This window comes from Antechinus flavipes, chromosome 2 (genome assembly GCF_016432865.1).
Source record: "Antechinus flavipes isolate AdamAnt ecotype Samford, QLD, Australia chromosome 2, AdamAnt_v2, whole genome shotgun sequence".
NCBI classification, from domain to species: Eukaryota; Metazoa; Chordata; class Mammalia; order Dasyuromorphia; family Dasyuridae; genus Antechinus; species Antechinus flavipes.
The window spans coordinates 334053396-334076696 of record NC_067399.1 but is presented as its reverse complement, the minus strand read 5'-3'; the positions used below and the strand labels follow the sequence as shown (position 1 = coordinate 334076696).

General features: G+C 33.7%; 1 protein-coding gene across 1 annotated transcript in view; it reads right to left on the bottom strand.

Annotated features, from left to right (window-relative positions):
- RHOJ (ras homolog family member J) overlaps positions 1–22177 on the bottom strand; it is a 140430-nt gene extending 118253 nt beyond the window's left edge. The window contains exon 1 of the mRNA XM_051977791.1: positions 21584–22177. Within this exon, the coding sequence (XP_051833751.1) occupies positions 21584–21758 (175 nt within the window). The 5' untranslated portion in view covers positions 21759–22177. The remainder of the gene's footprint in view (positions 1–21583) is intronic.
- Positions 22178–23301: the final 1124 nt, after the last annotated feature.

The following is a 23301-nucleotide window of genomic DNA, read 5'->3' as shown; positions in this document are numbered from 1 at the left end:
GACAACCTCACCTTCCTGTAGCCAAACAGAAAGCCAAGTTAGACCAAACCCCCAAGGTTAAATTTCCCCTATAAATCTGTCCATGATCTATGATATTTTTGCTGAATCCCTTTTGGGTCAATCTGTCAGAGCATTCTGCCTCATGGTGTCTTTCTTCTTGTTATAGCTAATTAACTCTTGTAGGGGGGCTAAACTCCTCTATGGAATTAGATTGCCAGTTAATGGCATACTGCCAACTCTTAGCAAATCCCTTTTCTCTTGGTTAGTTGTGAGTTCCATTGGGAAACTTGTCTTTTCCATTGTCAATTGTTAAAACTTCTTTCCTTGCTAACTATATGCTCTCTCCCAAATCTACTTCATATTTACCACTGCTGCTGTCTACTGTTTCTCTTCATTTTTATCTGTAACTTCTTCTTATGAATAAATACTTTTAGCAAAGAGAAAGACCATTGTGAATTCCTCACATGACTGAACCCCAACATTTGACGCCTATACCAGTCTCACCATTTGGTGCCAATTGCTCACTTCAATCTCATTTGGTGCCAAACTCTAACATTTGGTGCTGATTGTCAGATATCAATCTCATCAATAGTCCCCTATTAGAGGACTAGTACCTTTAGAGGAAGCGAAAATTCTATTGGGTAATAAAGATGGGGAAATAGGACAAGTATATATAGTTCTAAAGAGGTACAATCATGAAGATTTGAGGGATCAATTGGTGGCTAGATAAGGAGGTGATACCGAAATAATTGAAAATAATCTTGGCCTTGTTAATGCTTAAAAAATGTCATCAGTAACTATTGGCCTATATTTTATGTCTGTGTGTGTGTGTGTGTGTGTGTATATATATTATTCTCCCATTTAGACAATATCTTTATGCTGTAGGTTGACTATACATGGACAGAAGGCATCCTCAATGAGGATGTTCCATACTAATGGAACAATCAGGTTTTCACAATTTCACAATGAACCATATTTCTACCATCTCAATATTAACTGAAAGATGTGGAAAATATACAATCCCATTGTACTCATTGTTGCTTATGAAAAAACTGCATTTAGAAGAATAAAACTCTGTCTTTCTAGAAATATGTCTTCTATTATATATAAAAATCATTCAATATTCCTTGGGGGATTAACAACAGAAATAACACTGCTCAATGATTTTCTGATAAGAAATATCAAGTGAGACTTAAGACAATAGTCTTAAGTCTTGCCAAAAGTATTCATTGTTGTGATGGAGGAGATCCAGCACAGAGTTAAGATTGAAGAGGATTCCCTGTGGAAAGTGAAGTCCTTCAGATGCTCCTATTTATGGATGACATTATTCGATTTGCATCAAGCTCCAGAACATTACAGAACGTTCTGGAAGTCATCTGTATAATTACTTTAAAGAGTTTGGCCTGGTTGTCCACATGGGATTGACCAAATGGATGAAAGTCTGATTTCAATATTTGGATGAATAATCTATAATGTTTGACTAGCAATATGTATGTCCAAGAGAAATAGCACATATAAACAATGAATTGGACTCAGACTTGAAAAGGAAAAGAGTTGCCTGCTTTGTCTTTGGGAAATTATATAGTTCTTTTACAACTCCAAGTTTCCCATAGGAACAACCCTACTTTTTCAATACCACCATTTTGTTTGTCCTTCATTCTCAAAAAGAATCATGATTTCACGGAACTAATGCCATAACATGCAAATGAATTGGATTTAAATGAGGGTGGGCTGTGCAGTCACCAGTGGTAAGATATAGATTAGGATGACTAGACGCGACTTTGAATGCAGTGGGAGACCTTGCCCTTTTAAAATTAAGTTTTTCCCAGATCTCAGTTTGATTGAGGCAATGTCCATTCAATCACAAATGCCCTCTTTTGCCTAGTCAAAAAGAAATCCAAACAGGTAAGGGAGAACCCTCAAGGATTTTTTCCCAAACAGAAACAATTGCTATTTACATACCTTCTAAGTCAATCAGGGTCCAAAATCACGACCAACTGGGGCTTGATCTGGGACCCCTTGTTGGCCAATCAATGAAAGCCAGAATGATTCGGGTTTAAAATATGATCCTTAACAAAGAAACCTAGATGGTAGATCCCAAGATATCTTGGGAAGTTTCAGCCATCAAAAAAAAAATAATGTTCCTTTGGTCAGAGAACCCACAAGTAAGGAAAGGATACCCTGTACAAAAGGAAGAAAAACAAAAAAAGAAATAAAATAAGAAAGGAAGAAATGAAGGAAGGAAGGAAGAAAGGAAAAAAAGAAAGAAAATAAATAAAGAACGCTTGCCAAATTGATCAGTTGAATTGGGTCTCCAGTGGGGTAGATCTACTCATATAGTGTCCTTCAACCTCAAAGAAGGCCAGGACATCAGGGAGATGATACAGTGGCACACAAATGATTTGAATTTAAGTGAGGGAGGATTGTGCAAAGTCACCAGTCTCACTTTCTCCTCCAGAGCCAATTGGGTCCAGTGACAAGATATAGATCAGAACGACTGGAAGCGACTTTCACCTTATTTTACTATATTGTTATATATCAGTAAAACATTTTTGAGCACTGCTTTCTAAGAACCAAAAATCACTATCCCATAAAGGGCATTGGAGAATGCAGACTGGAAAACATAAATAGCAAGAAATTCTAAAGAAGAACAAGGAAAAAAGGACATCATCCTGTGTGACAGGAAGAGAAGATGGGTTGGTTATGTGTCAAGAGCAAGGGATGAAAGATAAATAGCCAGAATGTTTTATTGTTATCTTCATGAGTCAGGAAAAATCAAGGAAGACTTCCAACACATGCATTGATCCCCATATCAAACTTTTGAATGATATGGACAAGAGTTGCAGACAATGGGCAGGTATGGATGTTTTACAGTTTGTATGATGGAAGGAAATTTTAAAATTACTCACTACACACAAATCTACCTGAATATTTGAGTAAATGTGGAAGATGAATTAGGTATATTTTAAATGTTTCTTTTGGACCTATGAATTTATAAGTTAAATGGAAAATTTACAAACTGCAAAAAATAAATTTATTGTTTAATATTAATATTCCTGCTTTTCAAATATAACTTTGGATTCTTTTGAGAATTCCACATTCTGTGATATTCATTCAGCAACTTTAACATCTTGTCAGTAACATTAAATAGCATTCCAGTGTGGTTGCAGGGATAATTACATTAATTTAGTAATATAAGATCAAAAGATTTGAAATGGAAGTATATATTTTACTAACATAATTCTTACTTTGACAAATGAAAATTGCCCATTATTAATCTATACAGACATGTTCATTGCATCTCCTGTGAGCATACCAGCTGAAAATTGATGGCTTTTTTTGATAAATAGATTGTTTTATTTTATAACCAAAATTATTCACATTTTTTTAGTAGGTTAGCTCTGGGTTTGAAATGCATTAAGGAAATTACTTGCTTTCTTCTTTTCCTCTTCACTGATCTCATTGTTGTTGATATCAATGATATATATCATATGAAGATATTATTTTAAGGAACATGATTTTTCTATGATGACTCTACTTCTAATATTCTTTTTTGATGTTGTGGAGGTGACTGTATGTTGTGAGGAGAGTGAAGTAGATCTAGATAATATTAAGAATAACTATTATAGAATCTTAAGGTCAAATGGGTCTTTAAAAGGAAAAAAAACCCATAATATTTCATCTTTCTACTTAAGGCTTATTTCCATATGAAAAGGACAACTCATATTTTCTAATAATTACCCTGCAGATTCATGGTTATCACAGTATACTTGATGGTAGGTTCTGGGAAGACATGACATGGTCCATGATTTATGCAAACTTTAACTTTCAACTAGGGTAGCCTCAGGTAAATGAATTAGGATCTGTTCTTTTTATTAGTTTCTCTGAGATCCTTTGGTTCCTACTCAGAGGAGGTGGCTATAAATCTTCTTTAATAACTCACTGCTATGGCTAAAGATCCTGATGACTACTTTTCCCAGAGTACAATGTTATACTCTTAGTGAATCACATTCACAATGCTCTCTGTTAATTTTACCCATGCAAAGGCAGTGTCTTCCAAAGTCCATGTATCAATATTTCTCCTTAAAAAAGGTTATAACCCCAATACATCATATGTTATGCAAATAATTTTTATCTCATATTTATTTAAATAATGAAGTTGTTTTAGTTTTTATAGCAGCAGAAATCTTAAATATAGAATAAAGACAACATTAATTTGTGCAAATATTTGTTTACTGATAAAATTATTTAGTTTTCAAGTTTATAATATGAAGTAACTATAATAAATTATTACTATTAATGTGGTAAGTGGTCTTTTTTTTTTGTATGACATTTCCTTATTATGGGGTATCTCTGATAATATTACTACTCATAATTATTTTAAATTATTAATTAATTGGGATATATTGTCTTTATAACAATTACAGAAAACCCCCTTTTGATAATTAATAATTGATAATAGCTTAATTATAACTAATTAATAATATATGACTCAGTGATTAAAATCATTATTCTATTTCATTTGTTGGACAGTTTTTTTTAAAGATTCGGAAGCATAGAGAATAATTATCTCTAGCTCAAACTTTTTAAAAATGTGGTCATTTTATCTTTCTGGATCAGAGAATGAATTTGAAGACAGAGTTTTAAAAAAATATCTCCAAAATATAAAAAAAAAGTTTCAGTAAGAAAGATTATTGATATAAAATGCATTTGTTTTTCTTCTATTATCATCACAAAGACAACTGGCAATTCTTGGAACTTAAACATTTTTTAAGTATTTTGGCAAAAAAACCTAGCATGTTCATAGTAGGATAGAAGTGTTTTATGATCTGTCTCCACATCATCACACAACTTTGCAAAGAGAGATTTTTTGTGAACTATTTTTAATAAAGTTAAAGTATATCTGCCAAGGGAAAGTCAGGAAATATATGAGCAAAACTATAAAACACTTTCCACACAAATAAAGTCAAATCTAACCAATTGGAAAAATATTAAGTATTCTTGGATAGGTCGAGCGAATATAATAAAGATGACAATACTACCTAAACTAATCTGTTTATTTAGTGCTATACCAATCAGACTCCCAAAAAAATTTTAATGACCTAGAAAAAATAACAAAATTTATCTGGAAGAAAAAATGGTCAAAACTTTCAAGGGAACTAATGAAAAAAAAAATCAAATGAAGATGATCTAGCTGTACCAGATCTAAAACTATATTATAAAGTTGTGGTCACCAAAACTATTTGGTATTGGATAAGAAATAGACTAGTTGATCAGTGGAATAGGTTAGGTTCACAGGACAAAATAGTCAATAACTTTAATAATCTAGTGTTTGACAAACCCTAAGACCCCAGCTTTTGGAATAAGAATTCACTATTTGACAAAAACTGCTGGGAAAATTGGAAATTAGTATGTCAGAAACTAGGCATTGACCCACACTTAACACCATACACCAAGATAAGGTCAAAATTGGTTCATTATCTAGGCATAAAGAATGAGATTATAAGTAAATTAGAAGAATATAGAATAGTTTACCTCTCAGATCTGTGGAGGAGGAAGGAATTTGTGACCGAAGAAGAAATAGAGATCATTATTAATCACAAAATAGAAAATTTCTATTATATCAAATTAAAAAGCTTTTGTACAAAAATATTCAGACAAGATTATAAGGGAAACAATAAACTGGGAAAACATTTTTACAGTCAAAGATTCTGATAAAGGCCTCATTTCCAAAATATATAGAGAATTGACTCTATAAGAAATCAAGCCATTCTCCACTTGATAAATGGTCAAAGGATATGAACAGACAATTTTCAGATGAAGAAATGGAAACTATTTATAGCCATATGAAAAGATGCTCCAAGTCATTATTAATCAGAGAAATGCAAATTAAGACAACTCTGAGATACCACTACACACCTGTCAGATTGGGTAGAATGACAGGGAAAGATAATGCGGAATGTTGGAGGGGATGTGGGAAAACTGTGACATTGATACATTGTTGGTGGAATTGTGAAAACTTCCAGCCATTCTGGAGAGCAATTTGGAACTATGCTCAAAAAGTTTTCAAACTGTGCATACCCTTTGATCCAGCAGTGTTACTAATGGGGATATAAGCCCAATATTTCTACTGGCCTTATATCCCAAAGAGATCTTAAAGAAAGGAAAGGGACATGCATATGCAAAACTGTTTGTGGCAGCCCTTTTTATAGTGGCTGGACTTTTTATAGTGGACTGGAAATTGAATGGATGCCCATTAATTGGAGAATGTCTGAATAAATAGTGGTATATGAATATTATGGAATATTATTGTTCAGTAAGAAATGATCAGCAGGATGATTTCAGAAAGGCCTGGAGAGACTTACATGAACTGATGCTGAGTGAAATGAGCAGACCAGGAGATCATTATATACTTCAACAACAATATTATATGATGATCAATTCTGATGGACCTGGCCCTCTTCAGCAATGAGATGAACCAAATCAGTTCCAAGGGAGCAATAATGAACTGAACCAGCTACACCCAGCGAAAGAACTCTGGGAGATGACTAAGAACCAGTACATTGAATTCCCAATCCCTATATTTTTGCCTGCCTGCATATTTTTTTATTATTTCCTTCACAGGCTAATTGTACACTATTTCAGAGTCCAATTCTTTTTGTACAGCAAAATGACAGTTTGGACATGTAAACTTATTTTGTATTTAATTTATACTTTAATATATTTAACATGTACTGGTCATCCTGCCATCTAGGGGGAGGGGTGGGAGAAAGGAGGGGAAAAATTGGAACAAAAGGTTTGGCAATTATCAAAGTTGTAAAATTACTCATGCATATAACTTGTAAATAAAAAGCTGTTAAAAAAAGAATAATACTATATGATGATCAATTCTGATGGACGTGGCTCTCTTCAACAATGAGATGAACCAAATCAGGTCCATTTCTTCAGTAATGAATAGAACCAGCTACATCCAGTGAAAGAACTCTGGGAAATGAGTGTGAATCGCTATATAGCATTTCCAATCCCTCTGTTTTTGCCTACTTGCATTTTTGATTTTCTTCTCAGGTTAATTTTACCTTATTTCAAAGCCTGATTCTTCATGTGCAGCAAAATAACTGTATGGATATGTATACATATATTGCATTTAACATATACTTTAACATATTTAACATGTATTGGTCTACCTGCCATCTGGGGGAGGTAGAAGGAAGGAGGGGAAAAATTGGAAAAGAAGGTTTTGCAAGGGTCAATGCTGAAAAATTACCCATGCATATATCTTGTAAATAAAAAGCTATAATAATAAAAAATAAAGTTAAAGTATATTCTAAATGCTAACTATCCATTTTAAGTGTCAAAAGGATATTTGAATTTTTAAGAATTAGAAACAATAGAAATGACAAGTACACAAATGTAATTTTTGAAAACTGTAAAAATTTTGTGTAAGGATAAGTAAGTCATCATATCTTAGATAAACTGATAACTTTGCTACTTCTTTAGCTATGTTTACTTCCTCAATTTTTTTCCTTTGTCTTATTGAGATAGTGAAGATTTCAAGTACTATGTCAAATAGAAATGATGATAATGGGCATTCTGGTTTCACCTCTGATTTTATTCTAGTTTATCTGTTACATATAAAATAACTCTTGGTTTCAGAGATATAGTGACATATATACTATATGCCAGGTATAATGCTAAGCTAACAAATAAAGAGAGGAAAGGTCTCTTTATTTCTTAGCTTAGCATTATACCTGGAATATAGTAGATACTTAATAAATGCTTGTTTTCTCTCCCCTTTAATAGAAATACACATTATATTTTGTCTTATTCCTGATTTTCTTGTTAAATAGCTTTTCTTCCACAACTAGTCTTGTCCTCATGTCTACCTTTTCCCTTTATTGGTGAAATCCAGCAGGAAGAGATAGAAATATATTTCATTTAAAATAACTCCAGGATGTATAAGACGTTTGGGAGAACCAAGATTTACATAAGAATGCCCTAAATCAGTACTATATAGAGAAATGTGAACTAATGTGATTCTAAGATTCTACTTCATTCTTATTAGATTGGCAAAGATGGAAAATGACAAATGCTGAAAGGATTATGGAAAAATAGATATGCTGATAGACTGTTGATAGACCTATGAATGGGTACTGTCACTCTAGAAAGAAATTAGAATTATACACAGAAAGTTACCAAACATACATACTACTGTTAGACCCCCTCCCTCCCCCCCAAAAAAAAGAAATAAGAAAAGGTCCGATATGTAGAACAACATTTATATGTCTTTTTAATGGTTCATGCTGGAAACTAAAAAAATGTCCATAAGTTGAGGAATGTTTGAATAAGGTATGATATATCTCATACAATAGCAACAAAGTAAAGATAAAAAATTTTGAAAGCTGCAAAAACTATAATCAATATAATGATCACCTATGATTCCAGAGGACTAGTGAGAAAACATTATTCATCTTCTGACAAAGAGGTGGTATATTGAGGAACATATTTTTGTATATCGACAATAAGGGAAAAAAAAAGTTTTGCTTCACTATGTCTATTTATTGCAAGGAATTTGTTGTTTTTTCTCCCCCTTCCTTTTTCTCTCCCTCAATGGAATTGGAGGTGGAAGAGAAAGAGATTTTTGGTAATAAAACAAAAACAGAGCGCTGGGGATAATGCTACAGATGTCAAAAGATAAGATCACTGTTGTTAATTTTGTTGATTTACTTTTTTTTGCATAATAATCCTTTAGAGTTGGGTAATTTGCAATGTTTTTAATAGAAAAACAAAACACATCAATAAAATAAAGTCAAAAAGAATTGCAGATATTTTGGAAAACTGGTTTATTATGTAGTATTTGCCAAAATGGATGAAATTGAGAAATATAAGAGATAGAATGGTACTTTGCTAAACAAGTATTATTCAATTTTGAGTTTGTGCACTTTACATTCAAGTATTTCAGGTCAAGTAATAACAGAATTCATCTGTGTAATGAACCTATTCTCACTGATATAAACCTCCACTGAAATTTCTAACTTTATCAAATACTGGTTTATTTTTCATTCTTGATTCTCTAATTTTCTTAATTCTCCAATTGTTCCATTGATCTACTTTTCTATTTTTTTAAAAGTAGGATTAAATAATTTTGATAAATATAGTTTTATAATTTAGCTATTTCTTGTTCATTCTTTCCTTTTGTTTTCATTATCTCCCTTGATACTTTAGACTTTTGTTCTTTCCGAATGAATTTCATCATTATTTTAGTATGTCCAATCAGGTATCCATTTAGCAGTCTTTTTTGGGTATTGTTCCAAATCTGTAAAATAATTTAGGTAGGAACGTACTTTTTATCCCACTTATATGGCTCAACCATTAGCAATGATTATTCAAGTCATTCTTTAATTCTAGAGAGTATTTTATAATTTATTTATCTGTTTTAAATATGTTTTTACAGATTAACTCACAGATAATTTATGTATTTTGAAGTCATTCCAAATAATATTTCCCTTTCTATTATGTCTTCCTAGATTTTCTTACTATCTTACTTTTTTGCATAGTTATTTTGTATCCTGCTTACTTTACAGAACCTGTTAGATATTAAAAGAACCAGCACAACATAATTAAAAAAGAACTAGCTTCAAGCTAGGAAGACCAGGGCACAAATCCTACCTCCCATTCTGGCTGTGTGACTTGGACAAATACCTTAACTTTTTCTAGGTCTACAATATGGCTCAGAAAAGGAGACTGATTGGCATTATTAGATAGAATGTCCTCCCCTGGGAATTCCTTAGAAAAATGAAACCACATGACTAGTATCTATATCTATTCTCTCAATTATTTTTCTTCTCATTCATTTCGATATAAACCATCATGTCATCTGAAAATAGGAATACTTTTCTGTCCTTTGTCAATATTTTTATCTTTAATTTATCTTGCTTTAAAGCCATTGCTAGAATTTTTGGAATTGTGTCAAATAACAGTGGGGAGCAAGGGATCCTTGCTTTATTCCCATATTTGTTTGGTTGTTATTTGTCCTTCATTCTTGAAAAGGATCATGATATCATGGAGATGATGCTATGACATGCAAGTGAATTGGATTCATGGGAAGGAGGACTGAACAAAATCACTTGCCTCACTTTCCTCTCCAGAACCATCAGGGCTGATGGCAATATATAGGTCAGTAGCTACATAGGCAAGATAGATGACTGGAGATGACCCTGCATACAGTGGGAGACACGGTATTTTAAAGCTAGTGTCTTCTACAAATCTCATTTTGGGTGAAATAGAAATTGAGGCAAAAAATACCCAGGGAAGACTCTTAGGGTTTCTGGCCAAAACAGAAATAACAGTTTTCTCAGAGTTAATCAGGACCCATTTGGGGTTTGACCTAATGCTGGCCAATCTATGAAAGTCAGAGTCCATATTTATTTGGAAAGCTTACTCATTGTACATAGTATTAGTTTTGGGTATCGAGTCATGTTTTTTCATTATATTACATTGGTTTCTCTATATCTATCCTCTGTAGTTTTTAAGCATAGTTTGATCTATTTATTAAAAGTTATTTTTTTTCTTTTTAGCATCTAGTCATATAATCATATGATTTGAGGTGTTTTTGTTTTTAATGTGATTAAATTACTTAATTATATTACCAGTGTTGTAGCATCCTTCCATCTCTATATAACTATAACCTGGTAACAATGAGGCAACAGATAGAATGCTAGGCCTGGAGTCAGGTAGACTCATCTTCCTGTGTGTGATCCTGGGCAAGTCATGTAAGCCTGTCTGCCTCAGTTTTCTTATCTGATAGATAATAATAATAATAATAAGCTGGAGAAGGAAATGTTAAATTACTTCACTATCTTTGCAAGAAAACCCCAAGGATCACAAAGAGTCAGACAAGATTGAACAATAACAAAATATAGTGAAGAGTTTGGGGATATATTGCTCAGGTAATTTGTTAGTGTAATTAGACTCTAGAAAGCAACTGCATTTTAGTCCAAAGGGATAACATTGGTAATTCTTATTTGGAGGAAAAACCATTTTGTCCCAATGAACTTCAATTTCCATAAGTCTATGCTGTCATGTTTTGGAATCTGACTATACTATGATCAATTTTCAAATTTTGAATCAATATTAATTAGTCATATTGGCTTATGGTTCTCTTTATCTTCTTTAACTCGACTTAGCTTAGACATTTGATTCAGATATTTGTCTTATAAAAGGAATTGAATAGTTTTTCCCCCCAAAAAAACCTTTTGAGAACAATTGATATAGCTTAGACATTAATTGTTTATTTAAACTTATGAAAGGGTTCAGGAAATCCATTTGAATGATGAGTTTTTTCCTTAAAAGTTGCTTTCTAGCTTAATTAGTTTCATTTAATGATCTCTATTTCATGTTCTGTTAACTTGAGTTTGTAAAAATTTGTAGGGACTCCATGTATTACTGAATTCCACTTAAAGTAATTATCTTTAATAAGTAAGAATACTTTTGTGATTGAATAATTCAATCAGAACTGAATGTGGACTGGATCTGTATGCATCATTGAGTCAATCAAAGCTATTATTTAAGAGCTTTTGCGCACCCTAAAAAACTTGTTGAAGGAGTTATCTCAGCAATTACTAGGGTCCAGAAGAAGGGAGGGAATGGCATTCCCTGGAGCTAGAAAGAATGGGCAGCCCAGGAACAGCAAAGAGAGAAAGAAATGGTGGAACTGAGCTGTGTCAAAGAAGAGAGACGTATTGAGGAGTTCCATTGGTCTTATAGACATACAAGAAGAGAAAACTCAGATTGCAACCAGAAGTTTTACATATTTATTCAAAGATGGAGAAAAGCTTGCTTCTTTCCTCAACTTCTCCTCTTAATATCTGTAGACACTATAATATAATCATTACCTAAATATTTCTGGAAAGTTGAATCTTGCTTTTACAACAAAGAAGCCAGATAAAGTACAAATGTAATTTTAAAAAGCACCAGATCTTTGCTTAAATATTACAATTTTTCCAAATTGTGGAATCAGTGATATGGCTGTATTTATATATTCTTGTGTAAAATAAACTTTTAAAATCTCACGTGAGGGAATCACACGATATCATTATATTATCCTAGGCTTAAGATTAGCTAATTATTGCAACAGGGCTTTGAACATTTTTGTAAATAAAACTCCATTTATTTTAAATCCTCCATTTTGCTATCATTTGATTGTGTAGGTTATATTCTTGATGAGACTGAGGTCTGGTACCAAATTCTGGGGTTTGGCATCAGATGATGGAGTTCAGTTGTGAAGAATTCACAAAGGGGGTACATTTATTTATGAGAAGAGATTATAGATAAAATTAAGAGGTAAAATAGGCACTAGGAGTGGTAAATATGAAATAGATTTGAGAGAGCACATAATTAGCAAGGAAAGGGGTGTTAATAATCAATAATGGGAAAGACAAGTACTCTAGGTACTTAACCAAGAGAAAAGGAATACATCATTGACTGGCAGGCTAAATCTATAGAGGAGTTAGCATTCTAAAAGAAGTAGTTAGCTATAACAAGGAGTAAGACACCACAAGTCAGAATGCTGTGGTGGACTAATACAAAAGGGATTCAGCAAAGATGGGGACAGGCCATGGACAGATTTATAGGAGAAATTTAACTTGGGGGGGGGTTGACATCATAACTTGGCTTCCTGATTGGCAATTATCCAAGCTCTCCACAAGGGTGAGACTGCAAAATTCCCATCAATGTCCTTCCCTACTTGCCATCTTATCTGTCATCTGCCAGGTGTTTAATAAATACTCAGTGAATTGAATGTTAATAGCACCATATGAACATAGGGGAATTCATATTGGAAGAATGAAGTTCTTATAGGTTTCTTAGCAGCTATAGCTATTGTATTTTAAAGTCTATTTTATCAATCTAAACAAGAATAATAGGAAGATCATAGTGCTGAAAGGTGTATATTAGGATACATAGATCTATGAATCAGGTCCATTTCTTATGTTCAAATTGGTCATGTTCATGAAACATTTTTTTAAATGATATTTTGCTTTGGAGTATGTTAAAATAGATTATTGTCAAATCCCAAACTCAGCATATCCCATCATTTTCTTTTTTAATCAAGAAAACCTGATAAGATTCAGTTGCATTAATTCAATTTTTTTTATCTGAAAAGACTGACTCTCCTAACCTTTTTTTCTGGGACCTACAAAGTGAGACCTGTACTTCTTGATCAACACAATTTTCCTAGGTCTATTTTGCCTACTATTTTTGTAAACTACATACTTTTCCCCACTGGATTACAGAAGGAAGGGGAGAAAGAAGGAGAGATGAAGAAAGGAGAAGAAGGGAAAAGGAGACATAGGGGAAAACCCCCAACCCAAAACTAGAGACAGAGGGAAAGGGAGAGAAAGAGAGAGAAAGGGACAGAAAGAGGGAAAGACAAAAGACAAAGGGAGAGAGACAGAAATAGAGAGTGAAGAGAGATGAAGACAGGGAAAGGGAAAGGAAGAAGGAAAAACAGAGAAGGGAGGAGAGAGGAGTATAAAATTTGATTGCAACAATATTAGTTATTAAATATAAATCTGAAGTACCATTATATAATTGTTATATAGTAAGAATGAAGGCAGATTTCTTAGGGGGAGGAGAAATGCCAGTAGGATTGCAGAGAACAAAGATGCTTGTTTGTAGAGGATCTAACCTTTCAAGATTGAATTGGTTATGGCAGTTGGCTTGCTGCCAAGCTAAAAGCTGGAACACTGGACAGACAGTTCATGAACTCTAGACACCTTGAGAACTTTTTTTTTAAAAAACATTCTCTGTAAAATGACACTCTGGTCATAGATAACTATTTTTTTCTGCTTTCCTATCTGCTCTCTCTCTCTCTCTCTCTCTCTCTCTCTCTCTCTCTCTCTCTCTCTCTCTCTCTCTCTTTTTTTGCCATATTCCCACATGAAAAGAATTATTCTTCAGTACAACCACAAATACAATGTGGTTTGGCTTCCTGAGTGTCCATTTCCCTTTGAAATTATTCTCACAAGAGGTTGCATATCCAGTGTGGCTGAAATTGTCAATATGATTCTTACTGCTGCCCACTGCTATACACCACTATTTGAGCCCAACAAAACCAGCTACTATAGAAAGCAAGCCTCAGATGCACTATATAGTTCCTCTTCTGAAAATTAATGGTTTTTCCAAAATCACTGTATTTTCAAGAAATCCATAGCCTTTCACTGAAGAGGGGTTCAGCCCTTCCACCAAAAAAGAAAGAAAAAAAATCACAGTTTTTAGATGAAAGTGAAAAGCAGATGGTTCAAACCATCGTCATAAAAATATTAGACTACTAGGGGACTTTTGGCTGACAACAAGACTATAATAAGTAGATTCAGATAAATCAAAAGTAAAACTCTAATAGAAATATTCCTTAGATGATAACAATAAGTTGCACTTTTATAATATTTTATGTTTGCAAAGCAAAGTACTTTACAAATATTATCTATTTTGATTCTCATTGCAACACTAGGGATTAGGTGCTATTAATATTCCCATTTTAAAGATAGAGGAACTGAATCAGATAACAGCAGTGTGATTACCTTATCACATAGCTAGTAAGTATCTGGACCACAATTTGAATGCTGTTCCTTCTGATTCCATATGTAGTGATTTATCCACTCCAACACCTAAACTCCTTACACAAATGCCAGTTGTTTTCACTTAACCAATGGATTTTTTTTCTTTCTTGTGGGTATTGATTGCTATCTGTTCATGATGCTTTCATAGGTAGAATGAAGCTACCATGATGCTTGTACTACCATTAAGTTGAAAGTTAAAGAGTTAGACAAATAAAGTTTTAGTACTGGAAAGTATTAATTGAGAGAAATGACCATCAAGTACATTAGGTAGATACTTTATAGAATAATATTAACAAGAATGGTACCAGATAAGATGGTGTAGTTAGATTTCATCTTGCGTGGTGGAGAGAGTAACCATACATATGACATCAAAAATTGTATGAGGAACAGAAGTCTTTTCCCCATTCTCTTTCTATGTCTGGTAATGTAACTGAATTTTAAATTTTATTTTGTTTTGTTTTTGAGACTAGGACTTCCTCTCTTTTAGGGGGCACAGAATAAAGTGTCAGACTTGGAGTCAGGAAGACTCATCTCCCTAACTTAAATCTAGCCTCAGACACTTACTGTGTAGTTCTGGGCAAGTCATGTAACCTATTTGCCTCAATTTCCTCATTAGTAAAATGACCCGAAGAAAGAAATGGCAAACCACTTCAGCATCTTTGCCAAGAAAACCCCAAATAGGGTCACAAAGAATCAGACATAATTGAAAAAAAATTTAAATAACAACACATGCCCAGGCTGGAAATGCATCAGTCACTCATGGGCTATAACTTGCTCTATTTCCAACTTGAATCAGTTTGTTTGTCTTTAGGCAGCCTGATGGCCATCTACTCCCTGGAGCTCACCATTTTAAGGCTGGACTTAGTCCAAACACCCACTTGATTTCACCCTAATTATTACTCAGGATTACTGCACTCAAATGATCTACCAGCCTCAGCCTTCCCTAAAGCAGGGACTACAGATATCTGTCACCATCTGATAAATTTTAGATGTAAATGTCTAAAATATAATGGTTGTGTTGTATTATGGAGAGAGTTTGAGTTGGCCAGTATGTGCCTCAACAAGTTTCCAAATTAGATAACTCATGACAGAGAATCTCAAGTGCATGATGTTTAAGAGAGAAGCCAGCTCCATGCTAGTACCCTTTGAGGTAAAACCAATTCTAAAATGGAGACCAATGAATACTGTGATTTAGGTAAATAGCACATGAACTTTGATGAGAACTTATATCACTTGACAGAATCTAGAAAAAATAAAACTTAAAACAAAAAAAATGAAACCAGATGACTTTTGTATCACGTCTGACATTAATTGATGGGGATTCTTTAATAGTGAAATATTTAATGAAAAATTCAAAGCTAGGGTAGTATGTGAAAAGAAATATGGCCTTGATAAAACAATATAAAATGCTTTGAAGTTCATTATGAGCATCTTACATTCCCCTTGGAAGTGCATAGAGAATTGGATTTAGAGATGTATAAGGAGAGATCACACTTGGAGAACATATGGAAAACACTTTCCACACTAATCCATTTGTATTCAGAGTTTTATTCTCAGCTCTGCTCTGGTTTGACATCCAATGGGATAAGAAAATTATTCTGACTTGGGGTCCTCAAAGGAAACTAGAAGAATTTTTGAATCTAAATCTAAAGGTCTAGACTGTTTGGTGCTTTGACAAATAAGTTTTGACTATAAAATTAGTTCTTGTAGAAATCTCATGGATTATTTGCATTGCCTCCATTTATTTTCATCCATAGTGTAGATACATTATATGATAGATTTTCCATTTCAGTAATAATTCAGAGGAGTATCACCAATAATGGGTAGAGATAAGTACTATTTTCTTTTTTCCCCCTCTTCAAATAAAATCTAAGATTTTGAAATTACTTTTGTACCATCTTTCCAACTTTATTACTTTATGAGACATTAGAATTATAAATTCATAGAACATATGAACTGTTTGATGGGTAAAACCTTATAAAGATAGTGAGAAAGGACAACAGACAGGACTCAAAAAACTTCTTTCTCTGTCTTTATCTCTGTCTCTGTTTTTTTGACTGTCTGTCTCTCTCTGTAGCCCACCTAAGAGTTGACATCTATGTGGTTTTTCTAGTGATTTGTGCAGAATTCTTGTCTATTATTCAATTAAAATTCTGACTCTCTTATTCTATGATGACCGAACAGATTTGTTAGCAATCAATTTATTTTATCCTATGCTTGCACTTTTTTTTTTATCTCTTCTGGTTAATATTTAAGGAATTATATTTTCCAGTAACTTAAATTCTATAAAGCAGAAATCCTATATGCAACATTAAATCTTTTTTTCATTTCAACAAATGTTATGAAGTGCTGGAAAAATCTTTAAGATTAGGGGCTCTCTGACTAGCATGTAGGCCTCTCTGTCAATTTTTCAATTTGCCTGAGGACTAATAGAATTTAGAAAGGTGGCTCCTATTTAGTGATTTCTTTATCACTGAACTAGAAATTTTCAATGAACCAGAATACACAGAACATTTGAAATGAAAGTTATTTTCTTAAGATGAATCAACAAGTTGAGCACAAACATATATTGTTTCTATGTAATTGAAAGGGCTGATATTATCCTGTTATAATGTATAAAGTTTAGTGTGGCTTTGGATAAAGATTCATGCTCAGTCAGATGAAGGGGGCAGGTTGGGAATGGAAATTGAGAAGAAAGAAGACTCTGGTTAATAGTGATTATCATTCTTTGAGGGATCTGGAGGCCTCCACTGAGTCCAACTAGATAAAGTGAGGAGAACTTTTAGATCAGAAATTAACTTTGGAAATTTATTTTATCTCATATTGAGAATTTGAATGTGTAGCTGTAGTGTGTGTATAATTCATAAACTTTGTCATACTTTTTGAATTTATAGAATTGATTATATATCTTGACTGTCATCTTCTAACCACCCTCATCATATAATAATAATAAAAAAAACTAATTCATACTTGGCTCAATTACAAAAGCAGAAATCCTATATTTGGAGTCTCCTCAGGAAATAAGAATGCTTTCCCGAGGAGGGGTAATTTTGGCCTTAGAATGAGAAGAGGACTTGGGAAGATTTCTCACTATCACCAGACAGTTCCAAAACGAAAATGTTCTTCAAAATCTATTTTTAAAAAGACATCTGATTTGGAGATTCTCTATTCACCCACTTACAGGTTTAATGATAACCTCTGGTAAAATCTTTCTAATGACTAACTGACAGCTTGTGTGTTCTACCTTATGCCTATTTCATTCCGTGTCTTCCATTTCATAGCCACATATGCTTTTCCAGTTCATATTCTAAATAAAGACTTGGTGGTGGTAGAAGAAACATCTTCATTCTAGCAAAGAGGGGATGATGACATTTTAATGACAATATGTATGGAATTATTATCTCATTCCCTAGGGCAAAGGTTCCAAATCCTTTTGGAGTTGTGATACCCTGTTGTTTTCTGATTTTGCAGTGTTTCCACCCTCCCAAATGTTGCCTGGAATTTTGCTTTACAATTTAAAGCGAAGTTAATATTGTGTGAGAGGGTAGCTGAGTTTCAAAGATGAAATCAGTCCCTGCTGCTGTGGAATTTACAGGCTAAGACTGTAATCAGTGTCCAATGGGCTTTCTGTAGTATGAGGTTCTCTTTACAACTGAACACTGCATTTCCTTTCCAATCATCATCATCATAGATCAAAAATGTAGAGTTGGAAAGAATCTTAGGGCTAGCTAGTCCAAGCTTTCATTTTATGAACAAAGTCACTAACATCTAGGGAAGTTAAATAGCTTGCCCAATGTGATACAAATGGTGAGAGATAGGATGTGAAATCAAGTCATTTATTCATCAGTTTTTAACTCATCTTACTTCAGTATGAATAAAAGGCTAATGCATTTTAAAGGAGACACATATCTTTATTGAGCATTTATGATATATAAGGAGGCATTTAGGGGGCACAATGAATAGAATGCTGGAGCTAGAGTTAGGAAGTTCCAAGTTAAAAAGCAACCTCTGAAGCTTATTGTGTTATTTTGGGAAAGTCACTTAATCCTGTTTGTCTCAATTTCCTCATCTGTAAAATGAGCTGGAGAAGGAAATGGTAAAATACTCCATTATCTTTGGACATTTGGACATGACTGAAAGTGATTAAATAACAACAAAAGCTATTTCTAAGATGCTGGTCTAAGTGCTATATTTCATTTTAGAGGTAGATAAATCAGCAAACCATGGCATGCACAATGATAATATTAATTAATTTATATATCACTTTATAGTTTGTAAAAAAATTTTAAAATTTCAAATTTTTGTTCTGTCTTCACAGTTGTTATTATTATTTCCATTTTACAAATATGGAAACTATGGCAGATAGAGGTGAAGTGATTTGCCCAGGATCACATAGCTAATAATTATCTGAGACTGGATTTGAACTCAGATCTCCCTGACTCAAGATGCAGAGCTTAGAATCATTATAGATTTTATAGCTAAGTGATAGAATTATTTATCCTAATGATGAAATCTTATATTTCTTTGGCCATTTCTATTTTTTCAAATTTGTCTCTGTCTTTCTCTCTCTCACATAATGCTAAGGTGATAGGTTGACATTTAGATGTGATTTTTATAAATAATTGGAGCCTCTTTCCTCAGTGTTTTATTTTTGTAGCTTTCTAAAAAAAATTCGAATCATTTTGGGTCTTCTTGAAGCAAATAGGAAGTTTGCCTCAGCTTAGTGGGGTATAGACTGTGAGTAATTTTCTGTAGATATATGGCAAAGTTTTTGCACTCAATTTGTTAAAATTACTTATGTTGTAAAAGTGATGATGTACCTATTCTTTTCTTTATGTAATTCTTGTTAAAATATTTTTTGGGTGCTCATATATAATAACTATGATTTCAGAAAAGATTTAGAGGAGTCATGAACATAGTCTTATTTTTAGGTTTTTGCAAATGTAGCAAGATTTCAATTGGGAAATGATTAGTTATTTTCACTGTGGCTTTGGGGAGATGGGATTGGGGAGGAATGGATTGTTTTTATCTTCTGCATAATACAGACCATAAATCACATAAATGAAGGTGGAGGAGGTGACTTAGGTGATTATTTATTTCTCGAAAAGAGGCTACTTCCTATGGAAAGAGGGCTTCAGTTGGTTATGGAGCAAACCAAACAATTACTCAGGTTTCCTGTTGGCTATTTCCCTTTTTGCTAAAGTTGTCTCCAAGCCAAAGTGCACATAGATAAGTTTTCTTTCTATTGCAGAATTCCAAATCTCCAAAAAGATGTTATCATGAGAATATTATTTAAAGTAGTATTCTAAGAGATTGAAGGTTTTTTGATAACCTGCTTTTGAAACATCTCATAAGATCTAAGTTTCCTTGAGGCTCTCAATCCTAGATCCTATGATCTGCTATGGAATACTAAATCATAAAGAAAAGTAAGCATCTGAATGTAAAAATTTAAATAATATTGTAGTCATATCTAATTCAACAGAGTGCTCACATCCACACTTCAGAACATCCTGAAAAGCAGAAATCAATCAAAAGAATGACTTTTTAACTCAAGCACTTCCAGAATATAGATTCAGATGTAGAAGGAACTTTAGAGAGGATCCAATTCAATCTGTTGCCAAGAGCACACAGGAAGTAAGTAGCAGAGGCCAAATCTGAATGCAGGACTATAAGATTCTAATCCAGTATTCTAATAAACAGCCTTGCAAATGGCTATGCTTTTGTAATTCTTTTATTTTCCCATACTGTTGTTTCCTACTTCAAAAGATCTTTCATTAATTTTGAATTGATCTGCTTTGCTTTTCCTATTGAACATTCATAGGCCTATAGATTTAGATTTTTTATTTTTATTTTTTTGGCTGGGGCAATTGGGGTTAAGTGGCTTGCCCGGGGTCACACAGTTAGGAAGTGTGAAGTGTCTGAGGTCAAATCTGAATTCAGGTTCTCCTGACTTCAGGGATGGTACTCTATCCACTGCACTAACTAGTTGCCCCAAAATTGAGATTTTTAAGGGATTTTGGGAACATTTAATCCAATTGCTCAAAAGGAGAAATTAAGTTCCACAGGCTAAGTCACTTATCCAAGAACTTTAGTAATAAAGAGCAGGAGCAAAATTTGAACCCAATTTGTTTAACTTGAAAAGCAGTGCTCTTTGTACTATGAGCTAATTATTAATAAAAAATAATATTATTTATTTTGTTTCAAGATATATGATAGCTAGATGATAGCTATAACAACCCTTTTTATTTTAACATACACCAATTCATATGGCAAAATAAAAGTTTTGGGTTGCTGATGGCTGTGATGGAAACTTGAGTCCATTCCATGATAATATTCATAAAATTTTTCTTAACATTCCTTGACAAATATTTAAATGAATAATAATATTTATATTGTGATTTAAAGTCTGCAAAGTTTCACACATATATAATGTCACTTGAAAAAATGTTGCAGGATGAACATACATGAAACAGATGGATAAAAGCCTTTTTTTTTTTTTTTGTTTTTTTGTTTGTGTGTGCATGTATGAAATGCTGTCAAAATGATGTTGGTTTTTTTATTTTAAAACATGTGACCCTTCAAATTTATGGCTATAGTCTAAGAACCCAAATGAAAATTTAGGGTATTCCCCCCTTCACTATAAAGTTGTTTTGATTTAAAAAAAAAAGGATGTGACATAAATTGATTTACTTATTATCCTTGGTTTATCAGGCTAAAGGATCTTACTTCCTGTTGTGAATCTCATAACAATCTAAGAAGTAAGACTGATCTCTGAACTTTACTTTGGTAATTTGTCTGTCTCTCCTTCCTCCTCTTCATTAATCCTTACGTCGTCAGTTAGACAATTACAGAATCGTGGCTGAAATACACTTGTTTGAATAAACGATTTACCTCCTCCCCCCTTTTCAATTATTTGAGCAGAGATGGTCATTGTGTAGTTTCCGCAGGTCACAAAAAGTTGTACTTACCTGCATAGTGGTCAAACACAGTAGGAACGTACTCCTCTGGGAAGGCGTCATTGGCGTAACTCATCAGTAAGCAGGTTTTCCCCACTGCACCATCTCCGACCACTACACACTTTAGTGGTTTCTTTACATCCTCGCTGGGGCAACCACTGTGTTCTCGGTCCTCTTTGCAATTCATTCTTACTGGGACTATTCTTTTCTCTCCAAGTTCTTCTAGGAGCGCATGAAGAAAAAGCGAATGAGCGCCCAAGTTCCGTGTTTACCCTCACTTAGCTGGGTACTCTTGGCTCAGATTTGACATTTTCCAGGTTGCTGCTCTTTGCCCTCTCACTTTACCATGCTGGTTAAGAAAGAGAATGTCCACTTTGAAAGAAAAATAAAATAACTTGTCTTTCCCCTGTCCGTTTGAATCAAGACACTCTCATTTTCCTAGAGATCTGGGAGTTTACTGTGATCTTGAAAGATAGCAGCTTGAAGCTTTACCTCTTTCCTCCCTTTCTCCAACTTGGCTGGAGACACCAGGGATTTCTTCTAAATCCTTCCCATTTTCCATTTCACATCTAACATGGAGGAAAGCCGGGATTTTTTTAAAGTAGAGTTTTTCCTTTCTTTCTCCAGCTTGCTAAGTGTCAGGAAATCATGGGTTTCCTGCTGCATTCCATATTAGGATGAGTGGGCTGGTGAAGTGCTCCAAACAATGAGCAGTCTGTGTGTGTTTGTACTTCAGAGAAACTGTGCCAGGACAGAGAGTCAACACTAGAGGTCCCACTGCAGCCAGAAGTTGAGCCATTTCCTTTTTCTTCCATGGCTGGAAGGGGGTTGCTCACTCTCCTGGCTGAAAAGTAACTGATGAGAACAAGGAGAGTGGGGAATGTGGTCTATGTAGAAAACAAGGGAATCAACTTAATTAAGCGTGAGAGAACCACAGCATCAAGTATGAGATAACAGATGACATCATCCCAGTATTGACTTATCCTGAAAAGTTTGGCAGATTAAAAAGTGGCAGTTCTTTAGGCACAACTCAGAAACCTTAAACTTTCCCTCTTCCTTGCCATAAAGAGGAAAACTCTTCAGGGTTATAATTGTTTTGAAGGAAAACTTCATCTTCCCCTCAAGCAGCATAGCTTGTGTGTGTGTGTGTGTGTGTGTGTGTGTGTGTGTGTGTGTGAACCAGTTTGATAAATTGCTACACTTGGATTTGAATTAAAACTTCTTTCAGATAAAAAAAAGTTTTATAATCAACACACATAAGAAATAGATCATTCAGCTGAACTCATCTAAAAAGTAGCTGGCATATATCCCTCCTTATTAGTGAATAATGAACATGTGTGTCACACACATTTAACCCATTTGAAGAATAGATTTTGGATTATTTTAAATTTTAAATGTTGAGATTTTACTTTGGCATGCTGATTCTGGATTTAGTTAGATAAGAAAAGCATTTATTTAGTGCCAGGTGTGTGTGCTAAGTGCTATGAAATAAAGAGACGAAAAAGAAACATTTCCTGCATTTCAAGAGATTATATTCATTTGGGAAAACAACACATGTATTTATAATCAAATACAAAACATGTGAAAAATAAATGCAAAGTTATTTTGAGGGCAGTCGAGTATAATGCTAAAAACAAGAGGAGGGATTAAGAAAGGCTTCGTAGGAATATGCATGTGCTTGGCATATAGTTGGCTCTTAAATGTTAATTGATTAATTGATTGGTGAGGAA